At 48.9% G+C, this 21,466-nt stretch overlaps 1 protein-coding gene across 12 annotated transcripts in view; it reads right to left on the bottom strand.

Moving 5' to 3' along the window:
* The window catches only part of mef2d (myocyte enhancer factor 2d), a 90,982-nt gene continuing 69,516 nt past the window's right edge, over nt 1–21,466 (bottom strand). For 3 of the 12 annotated variants that reach the window (XM_086217614.1, XM_086217623.1, XM_086217615.1), the window contains 7 exons: nt 16,525–16,703; nt 15,440–15,469; nt 13,227–13,344; nt 12,190–12,370; nt 9,918–9,986; nt 6,500–6,550; nt 1–3,171 (listed from right to left, as the gene is read on the bottom strand). In XM_086217614.1, the coding sequence (XP_086073740.1) occupies nt 2,736–3,171; nt 6,500–6,550; nt 9,918–9,986; nt 12,190–12,370; nt 13,227–13,344; nt 15,440–15,469; nt 16,525–16,703 (1,064 nt within the window). In that variant the 3' untranslated portion in view covers nt 1–2,735. The remainder of the gene's footprint in view (nt 3,172–6,499; nt 6,551–9,917; nt 9,987–12,189; nt 12,371–13,226; nt 13,345–15,439; nt 15,470–16,524; nt 16,704–21,466) is intronic. The other 9 variants (XM_086217625.1, XM_086217618.1, XM_086217619.1 and 6 more) reach the window with 6 other exon arrangements.

Below are 21,466 nucleotides of genomic sequence, written 5' to 3'. Positions count from 1 at the left end.
TGTTATCATACGTGGACTGAGTTTTGTGCATTGGACTCAAAGGTTGCAGCATGGAAGCGTGGCAGCGTCTCCGTTCACGCCTCGTCTAACATCACTACACTTGTGTTGTTGGTTTCATAAAAATCGTGCAACATTAGTAACACCCCTTTTTCAGAGAAAAAAAGAAAAAACCCCAAAAAAGAGAAAATATATTTATAGAATATTTTCCCCCCCAAAATCCAAATGAAACAAGACGCCTAAGCTACACAAAGTAAAAACGCAGATATCATGGCCAGCCCCCGTCAGCGAGAGCTGTGGTAATAATCAGAGTCAGAGTTCTATCACTTCTCAGAGAACAATAAAAACAGACTGTCACCAGCACACATTAACACTGGAAAGTGAGTGAGGAGCGACGCTGCGGTTGTTTGGCGGGCGACGCAGCACGATTGTCTCTCTGGTGATGACAGCGACCCCTAGTGTCCACGATCAACATGAGCCACTGACTAACAAAACTCCCTGTTGGCTTTTTTTTTCTCTTTGTTAACAAACCTCCGGTTGGCGGCCGTAAACACGGCGTAGAGTTTGGTTCAGTCAGAAGATCAGGCAACAACAGTCGAAGTGTTGAGGGGTTCGTGTCGGTGACTCTCAGCCACCAACAGCAACGAACGAGCGGCCGCCGCCAGCGTGGACGGAGCGAGTAATGAAATGTTGAGATGAAGTGACGGGTGACGCGGCGGCTGATGTTGGGTTGGGGAGCTGGTCATCAACCCGTGTGACTGGTTCCTCCGCAGTTTTGACCCCCCAGCGGACGGCAGCTCAGAGCCTTCTTACACCGGCACACACGTTTGTGACTGAACCTCTACCGCCGCCTCTGGAGTACAAAATGGCGTCCTTCACTTCTGTCTGTCCTCAACTCTCCTCAGAGGAAAGTACGGACCAGTTCCACTGATGCATGGCTTTAGTTGGGGGGGGGGGTCCTTGGCTTGCTCAATCGTGTGTGTGTGTGTGTGTGTGTGTGTGTGTGTACCTTCTAGAGCGTAACTGATATCTCAGAGGTAAAACTGATATTTTTGTCCAGACGCTGCAGTACTTAGACTTCATCAAAAGTCAGAAGTCGTGTCGGTTCTGTTGTTGCATTCACACAAACGCAGCGAGACCGTGCCGGTACCAGAATGTTGGAACTGAACCACAGGCTCGGACAGATGTGGGATTCTCAGTGCTTCCCTGTAACATCTGGAACTTCTGCTGGATAAAAAAGTGCAAAGTTTGATTTGTATCAGCAGAATGTTTTAGGTTTGTAACAGGCAGCCAGGTGTGTGTGTGTGTGTGTGTGTGTGTGTGACTGTGTGTGTGTGTGTGTGTTGAAGCTAAAGTGCACTCCGTCAGTCCAAAACGTGGCTCACTCAACAGTCTTTGTCATCGCGGCTACGTCCCTTCCTGCTTCTGTAGCACCGTCTCTCGGCTCGTCCACATATGACACACATACATACACACATGTACGTATACATACGTGTGTATGTGTATATATATGTGTGTGTGTATATAAAATAATGATAACAATGATGATCTGCTGAGGATGGCGGCGTCTGCTTGTCTGCGACTGTCCTGCTGAGTACGTGGTTGGTATTTACAGTCCCTGTGGTTGAGTTGCTGCAGAGCCGCCCCTCGCTCCAGCAGCCTGAAGCCGCTTCACTGTCTACAACTAGAGCACCGATGTGAACCGTCGCACACCGAGTCCCCGTCGCACACCGAGTCCCCGTCGCACACCAAGTCCCCGTCGCACACCAAGTCCCCGTCGCACACAGAGTCCCCGTCGCACACCGAGTCCCCGTCGCACACCGAGTCCCCGTCGCACACAAGCACAAAGGTTACAGATTGCTTATATACATTGTAACTCGTTCAGTGATCCGAACATGATTCGCTTCACAAAAATAAACTCAGCTGTGTTCAACTATGAAACTGAAGATGAACATTTTGCCCTAATCATTAAAAAACAAACCCGTATACGCACACACACACACACACACACACATAAAAACACCACACACACACCTCTCAGCTGACACCACGTGGGCGTAACGATCTGTGTTGTTGAGCTGTCGCGGCTCATCCCTGATTCAAAGAAAAGTCTTTTACCTCTGTAACAAATCACGTCCTACAGCTCGTCTGCAAGGTTCTGATTAGCGAGGGACCCGGCGGGTCATCCTTCTCGTACTGGAACATGGCCGCCGGGCCGGGGGGGGGTTGTTCTTTTAGTGTCTTAATATAACAAACTGTAGAGATCAACAGTCGAGACAGACGCAAAAAACATTGAAAAAGAGCAAAACAGCCACACCACCTCGTAGACGACAAACGAGAATCTAGAGAGTGAAAGCAATCCGGCGGTGAGAGGGCCAACGTCAGATCGTCTGGTGCCACTGGTTCGATGCAGCACAGACCGCCGGTGCAGGGCATGCTGGGAAACACGTGTCTGCTCTGCCGGCGATGGCGAGGAGTTTTGGATCTCCATGGCGTGATAGTCCGACATCATTTTCCTGGTTTCATGAGTGAAGAACAATTATTGTCATTCAAGTGCGCGTCCACAAGTGTGACATGAGTGTATTAGCATGCTCGTGTGTGTGGTGTGTGAGGTCCTGGAGGGTCAACAGCGGGTTGTTATGTGTATTTGTGTTAAGCTGGGGGGGGCGAGGGGGGATACACAAGCCACAAGTACACATCTCCATCTGTCCGTCCGTCTATGGCGTCCGCTCCTCTCTTTATGTCACCCAGGCGTCCAGTCTCATTCTCTTCACGTTGGTTCCGTCCTGCTCCTGAGGCTCGGCCGAGGAGGGCCGCAGGAGGACCATGGTGGGCTGTTGGACCCCGGCACCGGCCTGGTGGAGGAAGTCTGGACCCCCTCCTCGACCCTGGGCTCCATCGTCCCGATCGCTGCCCTCGTATGAGCTGCCGTTGCTGCTCAGGCTGTCAACAGGCGAGCGGCCTTGACCTCCGGCTTCCAGGCGCAGGGCTCCGGGGTACGTGACGGACACCAGGCTCTGGCCGTGGATTTGACCTCCTCCGCCTCCCCCGCCGCCGCTGGTGGAGCTTGGAGTGCTGCGATCACGGTTTGGTGAGACGGGTTCAGACTTGATATTGACGTTGGGGTTTGTGTTGACCGTCAGTGCTGCTCCTTGAGGTATGTGACCCACCGGCCTGCAGAGATGGACAGAGACAGGATACATATGACCTTTGACCTTTCCAGACAGAAGACATCACTGGACTGAAGTTTTGAGGTGAAACAGAACGTGCAGCGACAAAACACCACTAGAACATCACGTAGAATGATAAGGGTGGGATGGAGGAATCACAATACGCAGCAGTGGGGGGGGGGGGGGGGGGGGGGCATCCATCTTTAAAGACATTAACCAGGGGGAGGGGGCGGAGCGAGGACACATACAAGCGCACAGTTCATTGGTCCTGCAGGTGGACCAGCGGGGACCGAGCTGCTACGACCGGGGAACTGAACCTGTCTGAATGAGTTGTGTCGCCAACCATTGTCACTGCTGCCATCGACAGTCTGGCGATGGCAGCAGAAATGTAGTCAACGTTATTAAATGTGAGTCTGTCTGTACGAGCTGGTTAAGGGGCGAGGCTAAAGAGGGCGGGGCTACTGTCTGGTTCATTCGGGTCAATTTAGGGTGATGGAAGCGTGCAGATGTCAGCGTGCATCCAGCCCGACTGTAGTTTCCACAGGTAGTGAAAGTCCTGTTACAGTCGGACTGAACCAGTAATAATGAAACCAGGTTACCGTGGTAATTAATTAAGGAGTGGAACACACCCCATCAAGCCTCCGACCACTTCCTGTGAGGCGATAATGTTGAGACACTCAGGACAAACTGTGCCAGCACCTCTGCACTCCCTGACCCCCACCTGTCACTGACTGACACCGACTGTCGAAGCAGCGCTGAGGCTCGCTGCTTCGACAGTGTCAACAGTATTTTTTAGGTAGCGCTCGTTGTCCCGCTCCCCAGCCTGACACGGCCGATCTGAATGTGAAGCTCCCAATTAGTGTGTCGGGCCCCTCGGGCGGGTTCTAACATGTCATATCAGGAGCCATCTGCAGCCGCCGAACTCTAATATTCCCTCAATTACTGCCAGGCAGAGAGAAGAATTTAAGATAGCACTCCTCCAGGCTCTCAAATGTGCTGCTGTCTTCACACACACACACACACACACACACTCTTGCTGCCTCTCCTCTCCCTCACACACATAAATCCCTCAGTGGCAGCGAGGTTCACTCTATGTCTCGCCGTGCCCACTTCATCAAGTGTGTACACCACAGCTCGGTCGGCACAGGTAGATGGATGACGGTGCCGCGGGGGTCTGTTGCTATGGCGAATGAAAAGGGCTGAGTCAGCGAGCCAGTGACAGTGATGAAGGCGAGCGCAGGAGGCGAACCCCCGAGCACTAACAACACAGTGAGCACAGCCAGAAGCAGACATGAGGCTATGCAGCAGCGTGCAGCGCTGCAGCCACCTTTCCCAGAATGCTCTGCTTTCCTGCGCAGCAACATCATAACTCTGCAATAATTAGCCAAATAAGACACATTAACTGAGGTTTCCACGCATCCTGCTCAAAACTCTGATACTTAAAACTGTGTAAACTCTGTGTTTTAAATATAAGTCAGAAAAAAAACTTTCTTCCCTGAGTGTCTCATTAGGGAGCAGAGACCCAGGCTAGTTAGCTTAGCCCAATGGCTGGTAGTGGGTGGGAAGTGTTAGCATCAGCTAGCTCAGGTTCAGGATGCTAGTTAGCTTAGCCCAATGGCTGGTAGTGGGTGGGAAGTGTTAGCATCAGCTAGCTCAAGTCCAGGCTAGTTAGCTTAGCCCAATGGCTGGTAGTGGGTGGGAAGTGTTAGCATCAGCTAGCTCAGGTCCAGGCTAGTTAGCTTAGCCCAATGGCTGGTAGTGGGTGGGAAGTGTTAGCATCAGCTAGCTCAGGTCCAGGCTAGTTAGCTTAGCCCAATGGCTGGTAGTGGGTGGGAAGTGTTAGCATCAGCTAGCTCAGGTCCAGGCTAGTTAGCTTAGCCCAATGGCTGGTAGTGGGTGGGAAGTGTTAGCATCAGCTAGCTCAGGTCCAGGCTAGTTAGCTTAGCCCAATGGCTGGTAGTGGGTGGAAGTGTTAGCATCAGCTAGCTCAGGTCCAGGATGCTGGTGTGTCCAGCAGGAATCCTCCTCCTCCTCATCATCATCAGTAGCAGCAGTCGCTCTTCTAGTCCTCAACAAACCTTTGGTTCTGTTGACCCAAGTTCCAGTGGAGCTTTGGAGGTTCTGCATCAAATCACTGCTCCCAGTCAGGAAAGTAGTTCCGGCTACGTGTCTGATTCTACCACTACAACGTCTCCTCATGTTAAACTGGTATTCATCACCAAGGTTACACACAACCCTCCTGCTATTAATGCAGGCAGAGAGGGAGCTACGCTAACACTTCCCATCCAGTACCAGTCATTGTGCTAAGCTAACTAGCCTGGGTCTCTGTTGTCTTGTCTGACTCTGGGGACGATGGACAATAGACTTTCACTAAAAGCTGGTGTGTGTGTGTGTGTGTGTCCTTTGAGAAAGAACGGAAGGTTGGTTGCAAATTTGGAGATAGTTTTTGTCGTAACTTGACTTGGAACTAAACGTCTCTGGGCCTAAACAGACCAAAGTCTGCGATTCATGTTGTGTTCTCCAACAACAGAACTGGTCACAGTCCTTTCCTCTAACAGTCTGGTACGGTGGATGTGTGCGTCACGCGCTCCTAACTAGCCCAACATGTCTCCGCTTCTTTAATTCCAACATACATAAAAATAAACCTGCCACCTTCCAGTTGCCCAACCTGACGGAACACTGCACACTGCTACTCTCCACCCAGTCTGATACGTACGAGCAGAGAGCTGTCAAGAACAGCGTGACTCATGTTTCAGGCTAGGCACTAACAGCTGCAATCCCGTTGGAAAAAGGGACGTAGAAAAAGATGCTTTAATTTTATATGTTGTTAAGATGTAACTAACCATGAACCATCCTGTGTCCCTCCTGCAGGACAGACGCACTACAAAATTAACAAGTGTTCTATTTATCAGACCAATTGAAGTAGAAACTACAAACAGAATCCCTAGGAGGGGAGGTTCAGTGGAGCTCGATGAAGGGATCCATCAGTGGTCTCTAGTGCCGGTTCGTTGTCGTAGTTTTCAACAGTCCATTAATGTAATAAATCACCAGCCATTTTAGGTCCAAATCCTTAAGAAGGGTGCGCAGGTTCCTCCTCCAGTCCAGCACCCCTTTTTGAGACGTGGGTTTTGCCAAATTCGCTGAATCCTGTGATACATCATTGGAAATGATTATTTCTACATAGTTCTCATTCTTCTGAGGGTTCTGGACAGTAATCGCAAGCGTGTTGGAGCTGTTTCCAAGTTTGCAGGTTGAGCTTTGGAATGTGTGCAGCAGATATTTTGGGAAAGCAGCGTAGTAGCTGTGAGGCTGGGGTGTAGCGAGTACAGTACCAGCAGAGACCGTCCTCCCTGCCAAAGAGCAAGTTGGACTGAGAGGCCAGGCTGTGGAGGGAGGCGGGAAAAAAGACAAGCAAGTTTAGAGAAGCTTCCTCTACAAATGCAAAAAGTCTAAACATGTAGTGAGAGAGCTGGGAGCGCTGGAGCTGCGCCCATGAGGGATCTTGAATAGAACTTGACTCTCCCTTAACAGGATGCACCTCTGAAGCTCAAAACCTGCTGAGGAGTTCTACAGCTACACAGCGTTTCATCACTCAGTCGAACACATCCAGGACAAACGACAACAGAATTTTAGCGCAACATTCCATTGTGTCATTGTGAAATGCCAAAAACTAAAAATGAGCACACACACGTTTCCCTGGCGACTTCCAGGTCTCAGCTGAGACCAACAGTCACCTGACAAAAATCCTGTTCAAACTCATTTTCAGCCGCAGTTTAAAGATTTAGAGAAACTGCAAATAGTTTCGAGGTTTTAAACATCAACAAATCACCTTTATTTTTACCATATTGGTGACATTTATGGTTTAACATATTAATTCCCCATTTTTTCAATGTTTATATCAAATAAATTATATAAGAAACTGCACTTGTTGAGGTGTGGCTTAGGGAGCAAAACTAAAAGCCACCCCGAGTGTTTTGGGCTCAGAGGGTTTGATGAGTTGAATGCGTTTCAGACGGACTTCTAGAGACGAGTCCTTGTAGTTTCACTCTGGTCCTGAGGTACTCGTGCGAACACTGTTGGTACTCAGTCCTTCAGTATTTCATGTCAAGTCTGATTCACACGCATTCAACATTTAACTCTTCTGTTTTAGATCTTATTCCATAGATGACAACATTCTGAGGGAGCGCTGGTCGGTGCAAAAGGAACCTTCCGCTGCCACTCTTGTTCCCATGCAGCCAGAGGTGCCTGATCTATAGTCAGGGACGTCTGAGGTTCCACACATTAAACAGAACGGTTCTACACCTGAGAAGGAGGCAGACAAATGAGACAGACAGAACAAGGTGAGACGCAACAGCACGAGGCAGAATCATGAACGTCCCATGAAAGACACGCACGCAACATTCCTGCAGGGCTCTCCGAGCGTCCCAACAGGAGATCATCCAGTCGGTCAGGAAACAAAGACGTCCTAGGAATGAGCAGCTCCCGGAGACCAACTCTACATAAACAGGCAATAGAGCTGAAAGTGCGGCTCTGCAGGGAGGCGGTTTAGGGGGGCGGCCATGATATTAACATTTAGATTGACGAGTGAGGAGAAAGATTGGAGTCAACAGGTACCGAATTAAACCGAGCCTGACAAAAGAGCAGGAAGTAGGCAGAAAGGCAGAAGTGGTGAAGGAGGACTCATTAAACCGGGGGGATGGGAGACGGGGCGATGACAGAAATAATTTCCCTGAGAAGCCGACGGCGGGGAAAAGTGTGGACGGCAGCGAAGGCAAGGCTCGTAGCCAAGCCGTCAATCACCCTGTGATTGGAGGCGCTGGCCTGCTATCGGTGAGGCGGCGCAGTGATGACGTTTGAAAACAAGCCGGTACAGTCTGCCGTGAACGTGCCCACGTCTGCTCATGCTGTCCTGAGACGCCACGATTTTCCACTCTGCTGGGAGAACAGTTTGCTGTGCTGGGAATCCGTCCCACATTTCTCTGCTGCTCGCTCGTTTTCAGCAGCAACATTCTGTCCTGATCTCACACAAGCCGGCAGACCTGCCAACTATTCCTGAGTCAAACCAGCAAATGACCTGAGAATCCTGCATATTCAGAACAACCATGGTTGTTGTCCTGCTTGTATTCAAGCTCTATTCTGGCTCTTCTGACCATGAGCAGGTACTTGGATCAGAGGTCACCCTGGACAAGCCGCCGTCCTGCTCAGACACAAGCTGCTCCTGCAGGCTCTCCCTCTGCCACATCCGCAGACGTCCAGCGTTCTCTCAGAGCAGCTCACACTTCTGCACTGAACTGATGTCACACCATGCAGGCTCCGCCTTCAGTGTTTCATCTCAGCAGATATGATTGTTCAAGCCTTATTAGCTCCAATTACACAACTATTTACTAAGCAACAGTGCAGGTCACAAGCTCAGGCTACGGCCTCTTAGGGTTCCCATAGAGGGAAACTGGTCCTGAGGCAAACACTCATCCTGTCCTGGACTACTGTGACATGCCTCTGGTGGACTACCCAGCTCATTTAGACTCTGGGTCTCAGGGCTGCACACGTGACTCCCAGTCTGCAAACTAAGGTTGTGTTGTCACTGTCCTGAAATCCAACAGAGCTCTTTTCTCTTCAGCTGGTCTCTGATCACATGAAACGAACCAAGGTGCGCTGAGCCGTTTCTGGCTGCCAGACAAGTTGCCGATCTGGAGAACAATCTTGCAAGGTTCTCTTGTCTTCAGTGTAAAATGGTGGTTTGCTGTCACACAGATGCTTTCTATTTGCTAGCTGACATTGGAGGACCACAGGTTACCAACCATGCCAACATTTGAAGAATGTGTGCTTTTATCTTTCCATCCTTCCATCCAACTGCTCATCTGAAGTCAGGTCATGAGGTCGCAGCTCCAACCCCAGAACTTCTCTTTGCCTGGCCACATCCACCAGCTCTGACCAGAGGATCCTGAGGTGTTCCCAGACCAGCACGGAGCTATGATCCCTCCACCAGGTCCAGGTTCTGACCCGGGACCCAGAGACTGGCTCCTTTCAGCACCACTCGTCCCTGAGGGGGACTGAACTTCTCATCTTATTTCCCAGTGAGACCCCACCAACAGCCCTGAGAAAACCCTCCACTGCTTGCGTCCACCTTAAGCGGCACATAAGCGTTGGAGTTACATCAGCGATCAAGAGTCTGGCAGTCATAAAAGAGAAGCGTCTGTTATTTCTGCGATGGCTCACCATCACGTTGTGCTACTGTAAAGCCTCTCGGTCGACCTGAGGAATCCCAGCTTGGGTTGTCTGTCTGCTAAGAGTGACAGCTAAATAACCGGAGAGTAAAAGTTTAATGCGGTGAGCGTGTCGCAGCGTACAGCTGCGTGTTGGTTCGGTGTCGGGGACTGAACACGACTCCCAGAGACTCCTTTCATTCGAGAGCCGAGCGAGACGCCGCCGCCGCTGTCGTGTCTTCTTTGTTCGTGACACTTACAAAGAGCTTCAGAGCGACATTTTTGCTGGCATCCTCCAGTCACACTGGTAAACTGATAATGAAGGAAAAAAGTGCCTCAACGGGACATAAAGAGTGACAAAGCACCGACACGGCGAAGCAACAACAACATAAAATGGAGAGAGACAGTTTGATCAAGTGTTTGTTGCCTAATTGCATCTGTTCTGCAACTTCTTTGGGATATTTTGTTATTTGGGATCACAGCGTCGCCTGTGAGCAGAGTAGCTTGACAGATGAGCGGCAGCGCTAGATGCTGTCATGTCATTCACCTCAGGTTAGCAGCAATATTGGAGATGCAGTTAACCATCTCCGCATTCTGTTTGTCTGCACCCCACATGCTGTGGAGAGAAGGGGGGGAGGGAGGACAAAACAAGAGGCAGTTACAAGCCGCGAGCCCCTCCACTTGTTAGCCTAGCAGAGTCTGACCTGGGCTGAACTCCACCAGGCTCAGGAGGGTTAAGAGAGGACACTTTAAACAGAAGCAGGATTTTAACAGCAAGGCACCTGTCTGGACTAAATCCTGACGCTGAGAAAAGAGACAAAATAGACTCACAATGGTCACGTTTGTGTCCACTGGACCAATCGGCATCCTTTGACGAGAAAGGGGCGTGGTTTAGGTGTGATGGCAGTGAGACGGCTGGTTAAAACAAGGATGGATGTGAATGTCCCAGAGGACTTTTTTCTAATAAAGTGCCTTTTTCACCGTTGCACCGGCTGGCAGCCTCTACATCACGTCCTTGATCTGATTGGTTGAGTTCAGCCCACACGAGATGCTGACAGAGAGCTGCTTCATCCAATCACCTGCCGAGTATTTTTGAACACTTTTCCAAACAGAAAGTTGTGCCAATCTGACGGAGCGGATTAACATCAGATAATCTGAGATGATTACAGGTGATCTGTGCACACGTTTGACAATCTGTCAGCCAACACAGAGGAACGGAGCAGATAGTTGTAGATGCTGGATTACAACGTCTAGTCAAGCGTTTCAGAACTATGTACAAATCCTCTCATGACCAGTATGAGTCTTACTTTGTCTCAGCAACATGGCTCATCACCACTCATCAGCTAGAAGTCCTACCTGTTCTCACAATGAGACGTCTGAATTACACAAGAGCAGTACTAGGAGGTGATACTGCTGGATTCATTAATGCAGTACTAGTAGGTGATACTGCTGGATTCATTAATGCAGTACTAGGAGGTGATACTGCTGGATTCATTAATGCAGTACTAGGAGGTGATACTGCTGGATTCATTAATGCAGTACTAGGAGGTGATACTGCTGGATTCATTAATGCAGTACTAGGAGGTGATACTGCTGGATTCATTAATGCAGTACTAGTAGGTGATACTGCTGGATTCATTAATGCAGTACTAGGAGGTGATACTGCTGGATTCATTAATGCAGTACTAGGAGGTGATACTGCTGGATTCATTAATGCAGTACTAGTAGGTGATACTGCTGGATTCATTAATGCAGTACTAGGAGGTGATACTGCTGGATTCATTAATGCAGTACTAGGAGGTGATACTGCTGGATTCATTAATGCAGTACTAGTAGGTGATACTGCTGGATTCATTAATGCAGTACTAGGAGGTGATACTGCTGGATTCATTAATGCAGTACTAGGAGGTGATACTGCTGGATTCATTAATGCAGTACTAGTAGGTGATACTGCTGGATTCATTAATGCAGTACTAGGAGGTGATACTGCTGGATTCATTAATGCAGTACTAGGAGGTGATACTGCTGGATTCATTAATGCAGTACTAGTAGGTGATACTGCTGGATTCATTAATGCAGTACTAGGAGGTGATACTGCTGGATTCATTAATGCAGTACTAGTAGGTGATACTGCTGGATTCATTAATGCAGTACTAGGAGGTGATACTGCTGGATTCATTAATGCAGTACTAGTAGGTGATACTGCTGGATTCATTAATGCAGTACTAGGAGGTGATACTGCTGGATTCATTAATGCAGTACTAGTAGGTGATACTGCTGGATTCATTAATGCAGTACTAGTAGGTGATACTGCTGGATTCATTAATTAATTGGAGAGAAGCCAGCTGGAGGAGCGAGTTGGTGGTCCTCCAACCAACCAGTGGCTACTTCAGCTAACCAGCTAGCTTCCCTCCTCTACCCAGCAGCTAAGAACTACACTTGTGTTTGAGGTTGCTCATCAGGCCAGTGTTCAGTGTGTGTGTGTGTGTGTGTGTGTGTGTGTGTGTGTGTGTGTGTGTGTGTAGGCGCGCATGCTGGAGATCACAGCTAGCAGCCTCACCTCGCGACTGGGAGATAAATCAGAGAGGGACTCCGGGGGGAGGGGGGGGGGGGGTAACTAGGTCACCATGAAGATGAAGTGCTTCAAGTGTTTTATGTGCTTGTATTACAGCTGGGGTACTGAATCAGTGGCCATGAACTGAAGCTACTGGTCTGATGAGGAAAGGTCAAAGGTCAGCAGTGTCAATACAGCTGAGGTGAGACTGCTGAATCAATCTAATCTGATGAGTTTGCAGAGGGAGGAGAAAAAAGGAGCTTACACCAAGTTACTGAGTGACGCCAGGCTCAGCTGCTGAGGCTGCTGCTGCTGCTGCTGCTGCTGCTGTTGCTGGGTGACTGCTGGTTGCTGTTGCTGTTGCCAGGCAGTCATGTTGCCAGGCACCAACCCCGGTGGTGTGAACGTCTGGAGCGCCGTGAGATCTGCACTCGTCAGCTGGTACTCTGAGAGTCAGGGAGGGAGGGAGGAGGGGGTAGTTTTACATCATACAACTTTCTGGAGCATCAATATTAATCAGCACTAATCCATATTAATAGAGACCTTTGAAGTGGAATCACTTCAGAAGCTCTCACACAATGAACAAAGTGAATATTCATAGCGGTTTGTGGCATCACACTGGGAGGCTTGCAAGTTTCTCTACACGACACTAAAGATTTGCAGGACATAATTATCATTATGATATATGAAATGTTGTAAAGGCATCTATTCCTCTAGGTAACAGGAAGTGATGTTACATCCCAGCAATGATCAGTCTGACGAACACAAAACCTGCAGATGTAGTTTGTGACACAGACGCCAACTGGCAAAATCGTGGAAGATCTAAAGGCGTTTCATCAAAGCTGTAAATTTGCCTGACGGGAAACTTTTATTTCCAGAAGCACATGAGCCCGTTTCATTAAAGCCATCTTGACAACTGGAAATAAAGTTGAGGAAAAAACCAGTAAACTTGTAGGTCAGTCAGGGTTTGCTGTGCCATCCTGAGGCTCTGGGCAACATTTCCTGCATGTTGGTCTCTAGGTGGCGTTTTTAACCCAAAGTTGAATTATCACCTCTGAGCAGACATCAGCACATGCAGTTTGGTTCCAGAGACAAACAGCCTTTATTTGGTCCTTTATGGTCTCTGTCACAACAACAGTGGAAAACACACGTCTAACCCGACACACAGGGGCCCTCGGATCATTCCTGCTGCCCTCTAAAGTAAACCAGCAGTCATCAGACAGGATGTCACTGAGATCCATGTTTTAGATTCTCCTGTTCCCAGTCAGACGCTTATGCTACTAAAACGTTCCGTCGTCCTACCAGTGTTGTAGGCCGTCTGCATGCCAGAGAAGGGCGCGAGAAGACTGGGAGTTGCCACGGAGACCACCGGTGTGGTGAGCGGCTGTGCCACCTGGGAGCCACCTAGCCGCTGGGCGTTCTGAGGAGACAGATGCAGCATGGATGAAGAAGGTTAAATAGTGAGAGATTAGCTGCTGAAGAGGGGATCACTGGTTCCAAAATGGGGTTCTTTAATAGCTGAGTGGGTCTGTTGGGGGGTTTAGGGGGAACCTCCCTCCTTCGCCCAACTAGTTCCCTCTAAGTGTGTCTGTGGCGATGTTCCTGCAGTGCTGGGAGCAGTGGCGCTGGCGCTGTGCGAGCGTCCAGCTCTTCTATGCTCTTCTAACTGTATTTTCCAGCCGTTTGCTCCTGATGTGATTCGGTCTACGAAGGCTTCGGTGTTTCTGGCCTCATGTGGATTCTCTGGCTCAAACATCCTATTTACAAGCCATTGATGTCTGTCTTGGTTTTTGGCTCCTGTGTCTGTGGCTTGGTGTCTTGAAGGAACCTGACGGGGTTCCACAGCTAATGGTGTCTGTTTGCCCTTATAAGGGCTGAGGCCAGGAGTTGACGGTGCATGACTTCACCAGCAGTAATGATAATGGTTAGCATGTGGCGTTCCACCGTACAGCCGAGTGCATGCAGACGGCTTCTGATGTGACTCCTCTGTTTCTAGAGATTCCAGTCTTCTTCTACGACACAAACACACACTCACAATCCAGTTGTTTCATTGTGTCCTCTGATTGAGTCTTCCAGACACTTTTGAAGTCCTGTTGACGGACTAAACGAAGAAAAATACACTGACGATTACCTCGTGGATTAATTAGCAGTTACATCACTTCACTTTAACGAGGCGGCGTCGGGTGGCTCCTCTCACCGCGCTGCACACTGAAGAGCTTGTGCTCCTCATGAGAACATCAAAACACCTCGTTCTCTCAGAGGCATTTAACTTTTCTGTGACGCTTTAACATCGGTGTGCAGGATGAGAAGTGTCTCGCATCCTGTTGTCACAGCAACACCGTGGTGGCCAGGGCCTCGTGTCGTCATGGTGAAAGGTGTTATGAGAGGAATCGCTGAGCCTGAGAGTCATGCCGACAGGAGGGCATGCATGGCGGAGGGGAGAGTGTGTGTGAGCAGGGAGGTATGTGAGGAATTGATGCTTATTGCATTTGCGTGTGTTTATGCAGAGAAATACGTATGAACAAATGTCACTGTGTGTGTGTGTGTGTGTGTGTGTGTGTGTGTAGGACGGCACATGTCAGCGATAGTGCCGCAGGGTGGAGACGTGATTGTTCCTCACTCTGATCCTTGGAGCATCAACACTGAGGTGAAAGCAAACATGCACATGCTGAGCAGCGTTCACACACGGCGGCGAGTCGGCTGGCTGCTCCTTTCCCAGAGTTCTGCTGTGCTGCTGGCGATGATCTGAGACCAGTGCTCACCAACATCTCCCTACCCGATCACCTGACGTGCCAACATAAAGTGGCTCCTGCAACAAAACACTGACACAACATGACGTCATGTCAGTCTGCCTGTCGTTGATCAACCTTCCATAATTGTTTCCAGAAGTGACACCTCCATCCTGAGTCATTCAGACTCTGGAGGCGGCTGCTCACATCACTTCTCACATCGGCTTCACTCCTGCTGATATGACAGAGGTTTTCCACTGGTACATGGCAGCGATATGTTATTCTACCTGAAATATGCTGCGTTCAATGATGCCGTGCTCAAGTCAAACCAAAGAAGTGATTGGTTTGACTTGAGCACGAATGTACTCACTGTTCAGATTTCTGCCAGGAATTCTCATTTAGGTCATAAAATATGATTGAGATCTTCCCACAACAAACATGAATCACTTATGAGCTTGATGATGGACAGCAGGAGACTTTGATCAAAGGAGGCGTGTTCCTTTCAACTTCATTCTAAGTCGAGGGCACGTCTCAGTGTCTTTGAAGTAAAAACATTTTGCTGTTTGGATGAAACTGAGGGACATGTTGGGATGAACTGGAGCAACCAGGTGACCAGTCCGCTCTGTGTGCGTCGCTCCGCTGCCCCTGGTCGGTCTGGTGATGGCTCTACTTTTTCTCTGGTTATGGCGCCACCAGTCCCCCCTGTCGGGATGGTGTTTGCTGACACACTCATGCTCGGTGAGATCACACACATCCATGAGGCTAGAAGTCTAAAAGTCTATTCACCTCACTCACCAACTCCAGCTCTTCCTCTGTCTGCACGGCCGGGGGAGGGGGGGAGGGTGGAGGGAGGGGGGGTAAAAAAAAACAAACAAAAAAAACAAGAGGACGGTTACGTTTCTCCAGCTAACGGCAGTCAGAAAAGAGAGAAACATGAAGAAGAAGGTGCATCTGGAGAGTTGAAGCTGTGCTGCGACTCAGATCTGAACTCTGCCACCTCTGACTGAAGGACTGAATCGTCTCCAGCATCCTGGAGACACACCCACGTGGTCACGATCGGTCCGTGACACCGAATAAACCCCTGCAGTAGAACTGCACGCTGCTGAAAACACCAGCCGATCATCTTCCTGGTGTTGCTGTTTGCTATATTAGAACATTTCTCTAATTATTGTTAACACAGAATCAGCATGGGGGACTAAAACTGCTGCAATCATTAATTCATAGCAAAATGAATAAATGTAGAGATTAAAACCTCCACCATCAAACAAACGTACAGGCTCATCTGACAATATAGTCGGTGTATATTCCATAAATATGTAAATACACACGAGCAATAAAACTGAACGAGCTAAAACGGCCATGATCATAAACAGGAAAAGGAATGAATGCCTCAAACGTCAATTTGATGTGTTAGTCTACTGCTAGAATTGACAAATTACTTATCTATTTTCATATTAATATTCAATTCTGTATGTGTTAATTCCTCATAATTATTCTATTACTATTATATTTATCCTCATACCACACACGTCTTCACCTTATTGTAGTAAAATAAACCAATGGACAAAAGAAAGTATGTGTTTGTCAGTCCATGAGAGGATTATTGTACTAAAAACGCATCTTGTTGTGTATTTTTTACAGTACTCTGAGGTACTACTAGTTAGGTGATTCTATCTTGTGTCAGGTATAATAAGGTTTATGAAACTTAGACCAACAGAGTTTGATTTTGTAGGTCTGGCTAGGTTGATGCCAAGAACCTGAGGGTCTTTAACGGATGGTGAGATCAGAGTTCATCTTAAATTCATCGGATTCAGCCTCCTTTTTATGGCTGACTTAACCTTTGACCCCGCGAGGCTCCCGTAGATGCTCACCAGCTGCATGAGGCTCTTGCCGCCCTGCGAGGTGATGACTCTCAGGTCTGGCTTGCGACTGTTGACCATCTGGGGGCTGGGCGGAGGTGGAGACTTAGCCGGGACTACTTTTGCCAGGCTGTTGCCGTTGGAGACGGAGAGCAGGCCTGGGGAGGCCCTGGCACTGATGTAGCCATTAGCTGTGGAGAGACACAGAGATTGAGTGACAAGGGAGCGTGTTTGAGTGTGTGTGTTTGGATCTACCTGTGTGTGTGTGTGTGTGTGTGTGTGTGTGTGTGAGCGTACAATCAGCTCTTTGTGTGTGTTCTCATTAGCGTGTTGGATCACTCTGTCACACCACATGCTGCTCATCGCTTCTGCAGCGGCGTTTTCTGGCGCCTCTCTGATTTTCTGCCGCTCCTCCACATCACAACTGTGTCACGCTCTCGCCACAGATATTTCACTCCTCTCTCCTCTTCTGTCTCGCTGAACACAAACTCACAAAAGCGTCTCCAGACTTGTCTCGCTTTTTACACTTGTAAAGACAAACCTGGTCTTCCTGATTAAACCGACCCGAGTGCTGAGCAGAGTCGCTCTGTGACTCAGACGCACTTCCTAGGACAGCTGCACAATTAATGCTAATTTTAACCCTAATTGAAATATGGTGCAATAATTATTACAAGTTAATTGCATGTGAAAATACAATTTCTGTTAAATATCAGGGAGCTGCAGATGCACACGATCGTCTGCAGTTTTTTGTAGAAATATGTTTTGTTTTTTTGCCCCCCCCCCATTTTTTCCTCCCCAGTGGTACATCAACAATTCATCTCCCAGTGAGCAACGCAGACAATCACACGCTTCAATCACATGTGGGGTCTTCGTCTCTTCACCTGACAGTGGAGTTCCATCGGAGGGGCGTAGCGCGTGGGAGGATCATGCACAGCAATAATGGAAATAATGTCAGATCAGCTGGAATCCTGAAACCAGACAAAAGCGCTCTGGTTCCAGAGCAGGTCTGAACTGACGCTGATTCGTTTTAAAGACTAATTTAGCTCTTATTGCTCAACGCCTCTGTGTTTCTGAGCTCCTACACTGAACCCAGATCTCGTCCTGCTGAGGCTGTGGGTCCCAGCAGGGGTTGGTTGGTGCTGGCAAAGATGGTGGAGGCACCAGAGTCTCAGTCCAGCCGGACAGGAAAACTAAACCAACACACAGACACTTTTTTAGACTTTCCCAACACTGATGCTGTTGTTGAATTTTCTTCAATTTGGGGGTTGGGTGGGGTTGGCGGGTGGGGGTCTGGGTGTCATGACAACAAGACTCCAGCAGACAGCAGCCTGTGCCGCAGATTCAAACAGACTCAGTCACAGCGTGTATGAAAGGAGATAGCAGGGACTTTCCAAGCCCTGACACACACACACACACACACACACACACACACACACACACACACACACACACACACACACACACACACAAAATTCTCCTTGGGCAGTCAGAGCCGGGTGTGTACATGATTGCAGATAGAAGTTGTCCATGACGCCGCCTCCAGACGACAGGGGCATGTGACTCTGCTTCATCTCACTCACTCACTCACACTCCAGGTTCTCTCTCTCTCTCTCTCTCTCTCTCTCTCTCACACACACACACACACACACACACACACACACACACACACACACACACACAACAAGGAGTTTGAAATTACTGGTTAGTTCCTTACCTTGTACTTTTGGATTGAACAGTGCAACTTGTTAGCTATGACACAAAAGATGTTCAGATATAAAAGAGTGACATGGAAGGAAGAGGGAGTGATGCGTAAGCACAAATGGAGGATGCTCAGGAAGGAAGGGGAGCGCAAGGTAAGCAAGGAAAGTGGGAGCAGGTAGAGGGAAGGAGTGTAGGGGAAGGAAGGAGGGAGGAGGGGATGAAGAGGGGTAACTTGGGAGGGGCAGGGGGGCTGTGGGGTAGGAGAGGTTCTAGCAGGGTTCCTCAGCATCTCTGTGTTCTGTGTAATGCTGTGGACTGATTCACACCGAGACAGAGTCTCAGGTTTGACATGAACGAAGACACCACCTCAAACTTCCCGCCCACCACCATTCATCATGCTAAGCTAACTAGCCTGGGTCTCCCAGGAGGAGGCGCGGCTTACAATGGGAGACTTCTTCTAAAGTGGGTATTTGTCGGATATGTTTTTAATCTTTCATCTTGGGTTTTGTATTTAACAGTCAACTGAGCTGCCACAATCTATCTGTGTGTGTGTGTGTGTGTGTGTGTGTGTGTGTGTGTGTGTGTGTGTGTGTGTGTGTGTGTGTGTGTTGTGAGATGTCTCCCATTACGTGAGGCCGGGCGTGGGAATGAGTGGAATGCTGTGTGACGTCAATAGTGACATTCCCAAAGCCCTGAGTCTCTGGTCAACAGCTGAAAATGACAGATCCAAGCAAGGAGGAGGAGAGAGGAAACAGAGGAGGAGGAGAGAGGAAACAGAGAGGAGGAGAGAGGAAACAGAGAGGAGGAGAGAGGAAACAGAGGAGAGAGGAAACAGAGGAGGAGGAGAGAGGAAACAGAGGAGGAGGAGAGAGGAAACAGAGGAGGAGGAGAGAGGAAACAGAGGAGAGAGGAAACAGAGGAGGAGGAGAGAGGAAACAGAGGAGAGAGGAAACAGAGAGGAGGAGGAGAGAGGGGAAAACATGAAGAGAGAATGGGAAGTGGAGAGCAGGAGAGGCGATAAGGGAAGAGGCAGCAGGAGATTAGAGCTAATGGAGCTTCAGCCGGACGGATCGGGTCACCTGAGCTGCGATTAGAGACGAGGAGGTTTCATGTTTCGACACACAGAGGAGACGTGGCCGTGACACTGCTGCAGGGATCACAACAGTCCAGCATGACAAATACATCATGGAGCCACAATGACACGTTTTAGGATCCTAAAATGTTTTCGCTGTTGGATGTGTCTCGTCACACCTCTAACAAAGACTGACAATTCAGATGTTGAGTTAAACAGTACAAGATCCAACCACAAGGGGGTGTCCAACTGTTAATGAATACATGGATTCGTTAAATTCTGCTCCACCTGCCCTCAGCAGTTCAAACAACCAAGAATTCCTCCTGTTTGGATCCAGTTGATCAGAACTCGATAGAGGAAGGAGTCCGAGCATGAATGCCCTGATCCCCCAGCCAGGAGGAGAGCTCAGCCTCGCTGCAGCACCCCCTGCTGGACCGTTAGCATCGAAGGATTTCAACAAATGATAAACTGCAATACTGGACAGCTGCATCAGTCAGCAACAAGCCTGCTCAGAGAGAAACATTCCAATGTGTGATTTTAAAAAGATGATCTATTGTCTGGCAGCTGAATGAGCCTGCTGGTTGTGCTGACAAGGTCTGCTGCTGTTAGCCGTCAGTCTCCATTAGCTTCAAGCTACAAATTTGTGGCTGGCTCTTTCTGCATTGTGGATTCACACAGAAGTAATAAAAGAGGGAAAAAACATCTCTGTGAGCTCAAGTCTCCTGTTAGCGAGCACTTGAAAGGTAAAATACACGTTTTTGGGTGAAGTACGAGCTGTGGCGGATGGATGTGGTGACCTGGTCACTGGAGAAGAAGCCAACATGAAAACAATCCAGCGCCATCTTCAATTTGAAATATTGATAAAGACATTCTGGAATAAATGAGGTGGAGAAAGAAGAAATCTCAACCTGATTACTGTTTCTTACTTCATTAGAAACTTGAGATTTTTGTGGTAATGCATATTGACTTAGACTTTAATTACCACAGCAGAAACTTTGAAGTTTTGAAGTACATGACTTGAAAATGCAGTGCAGTGATCCAGGCTCCGTGGGAGTGCATCATCCTTTCATGAGACGCCTCCAAGAACAGCAACAGTGAAACCTGGCTTCGGCCTGCTCCTCTGATGCACTCCCGAGTTAAAGTTAATATCAAGGTATTGATTCCTGGCCCAGCTCACACTGACACAAAGCCCTTATCAGGAGACGATAGAGAGAAAGCGCCACCCTCCAACCAGATCTATGACTTGTGGCTGGCCGGCCTATCTGTCCTGGCTAATGGGATTGAAGGGGAGAGCTCTGGTCAGCGTCAAAGTCACCTCTGAGGATAGTCCTGTGCCAAGACAAGGGACAGTTGGATGAGGGGGTTGGGTGGTAGATTATTCCACAGAGGAGACGAGGGGGAACAGCTGACAGAGACAGGATGGAGGGGGGGAGGGGGGAGAGCGAGGAGCTGGGAAGAGCTGAACAGACTGCTGCCGGACCAACGCCGCTTTTAACTTGGTACTTTTGTGAGAGTAAAACTGACCTAGATTCTGATTCTGGTGTGTCAGAATCTCCAGATTTAACTTGAGACCAGCTCGTTTCCAGTTCAAGATCTGACCGGCTGATGTTTCCAGCTCCAGTAACAAATCCTCGCCACCCACAGACAAGGGTTTTAGTTGATCGACCTGACAATTAGCATTGCCATGATTCCCTCCACCACCAGATCATCTTCACTAATGAACCCTCTGATGATGCTGCAAGCCTGGAAGCTACGGTTAGCAGTGCTAAGCTAACGTTAGCCTATGAAGGAGCTACACCAGGGTCACATGACTTCAAGGTCACCACCACTAAGCTTGAGGCTTCTTGTGTTTCCCCCTCATGACCTTTAATGACCTCCATGACCTCTGTAGGCTCCTCTAGACTCTTGTTAGCAACCCAGGTTTTTAAGACTCCACCACTCCACCATCCACCAGTCTGGTGTTTACTGGTGGATCTGATGTAGAACTGAACCTCCAGCATCCACCGGTCTGGTGTTTACTGGTGGATCTGATGTAGAACTGAACCTCCAACATCCACCAGTCTGGTGTTTACTGGTGGATCTGATGTAGAACTGAACCTCCACCATCCACCGGTCTGGTGTTTACTGGTGGATCTGATGTAGAACTGAACCTCCACCATCCACCGGTCTGGTGTTTACTGG

The sequence above is a fragment of the Aulostomus chinensis genome, chromosome 11 (genome assembly GCF_037954235.1).
Source record: "Aulostomus chinensis isolate RoL2024-O1b breed Wild chromosome 11, RoL_Achi_v1.0, whole genome shotgun sequence".
Lineage (NCBI taxonomy): Eukaryota > Metazoa > Chordata > Actinopteri > Syngnathiformes > Aulostomidae > Aulostomus > Aulostomus chinensis.
Note: the sequence above shows the minus strand (reverse complement) of the source record. Positions and strands in the feature narration are given on the sequence as shown.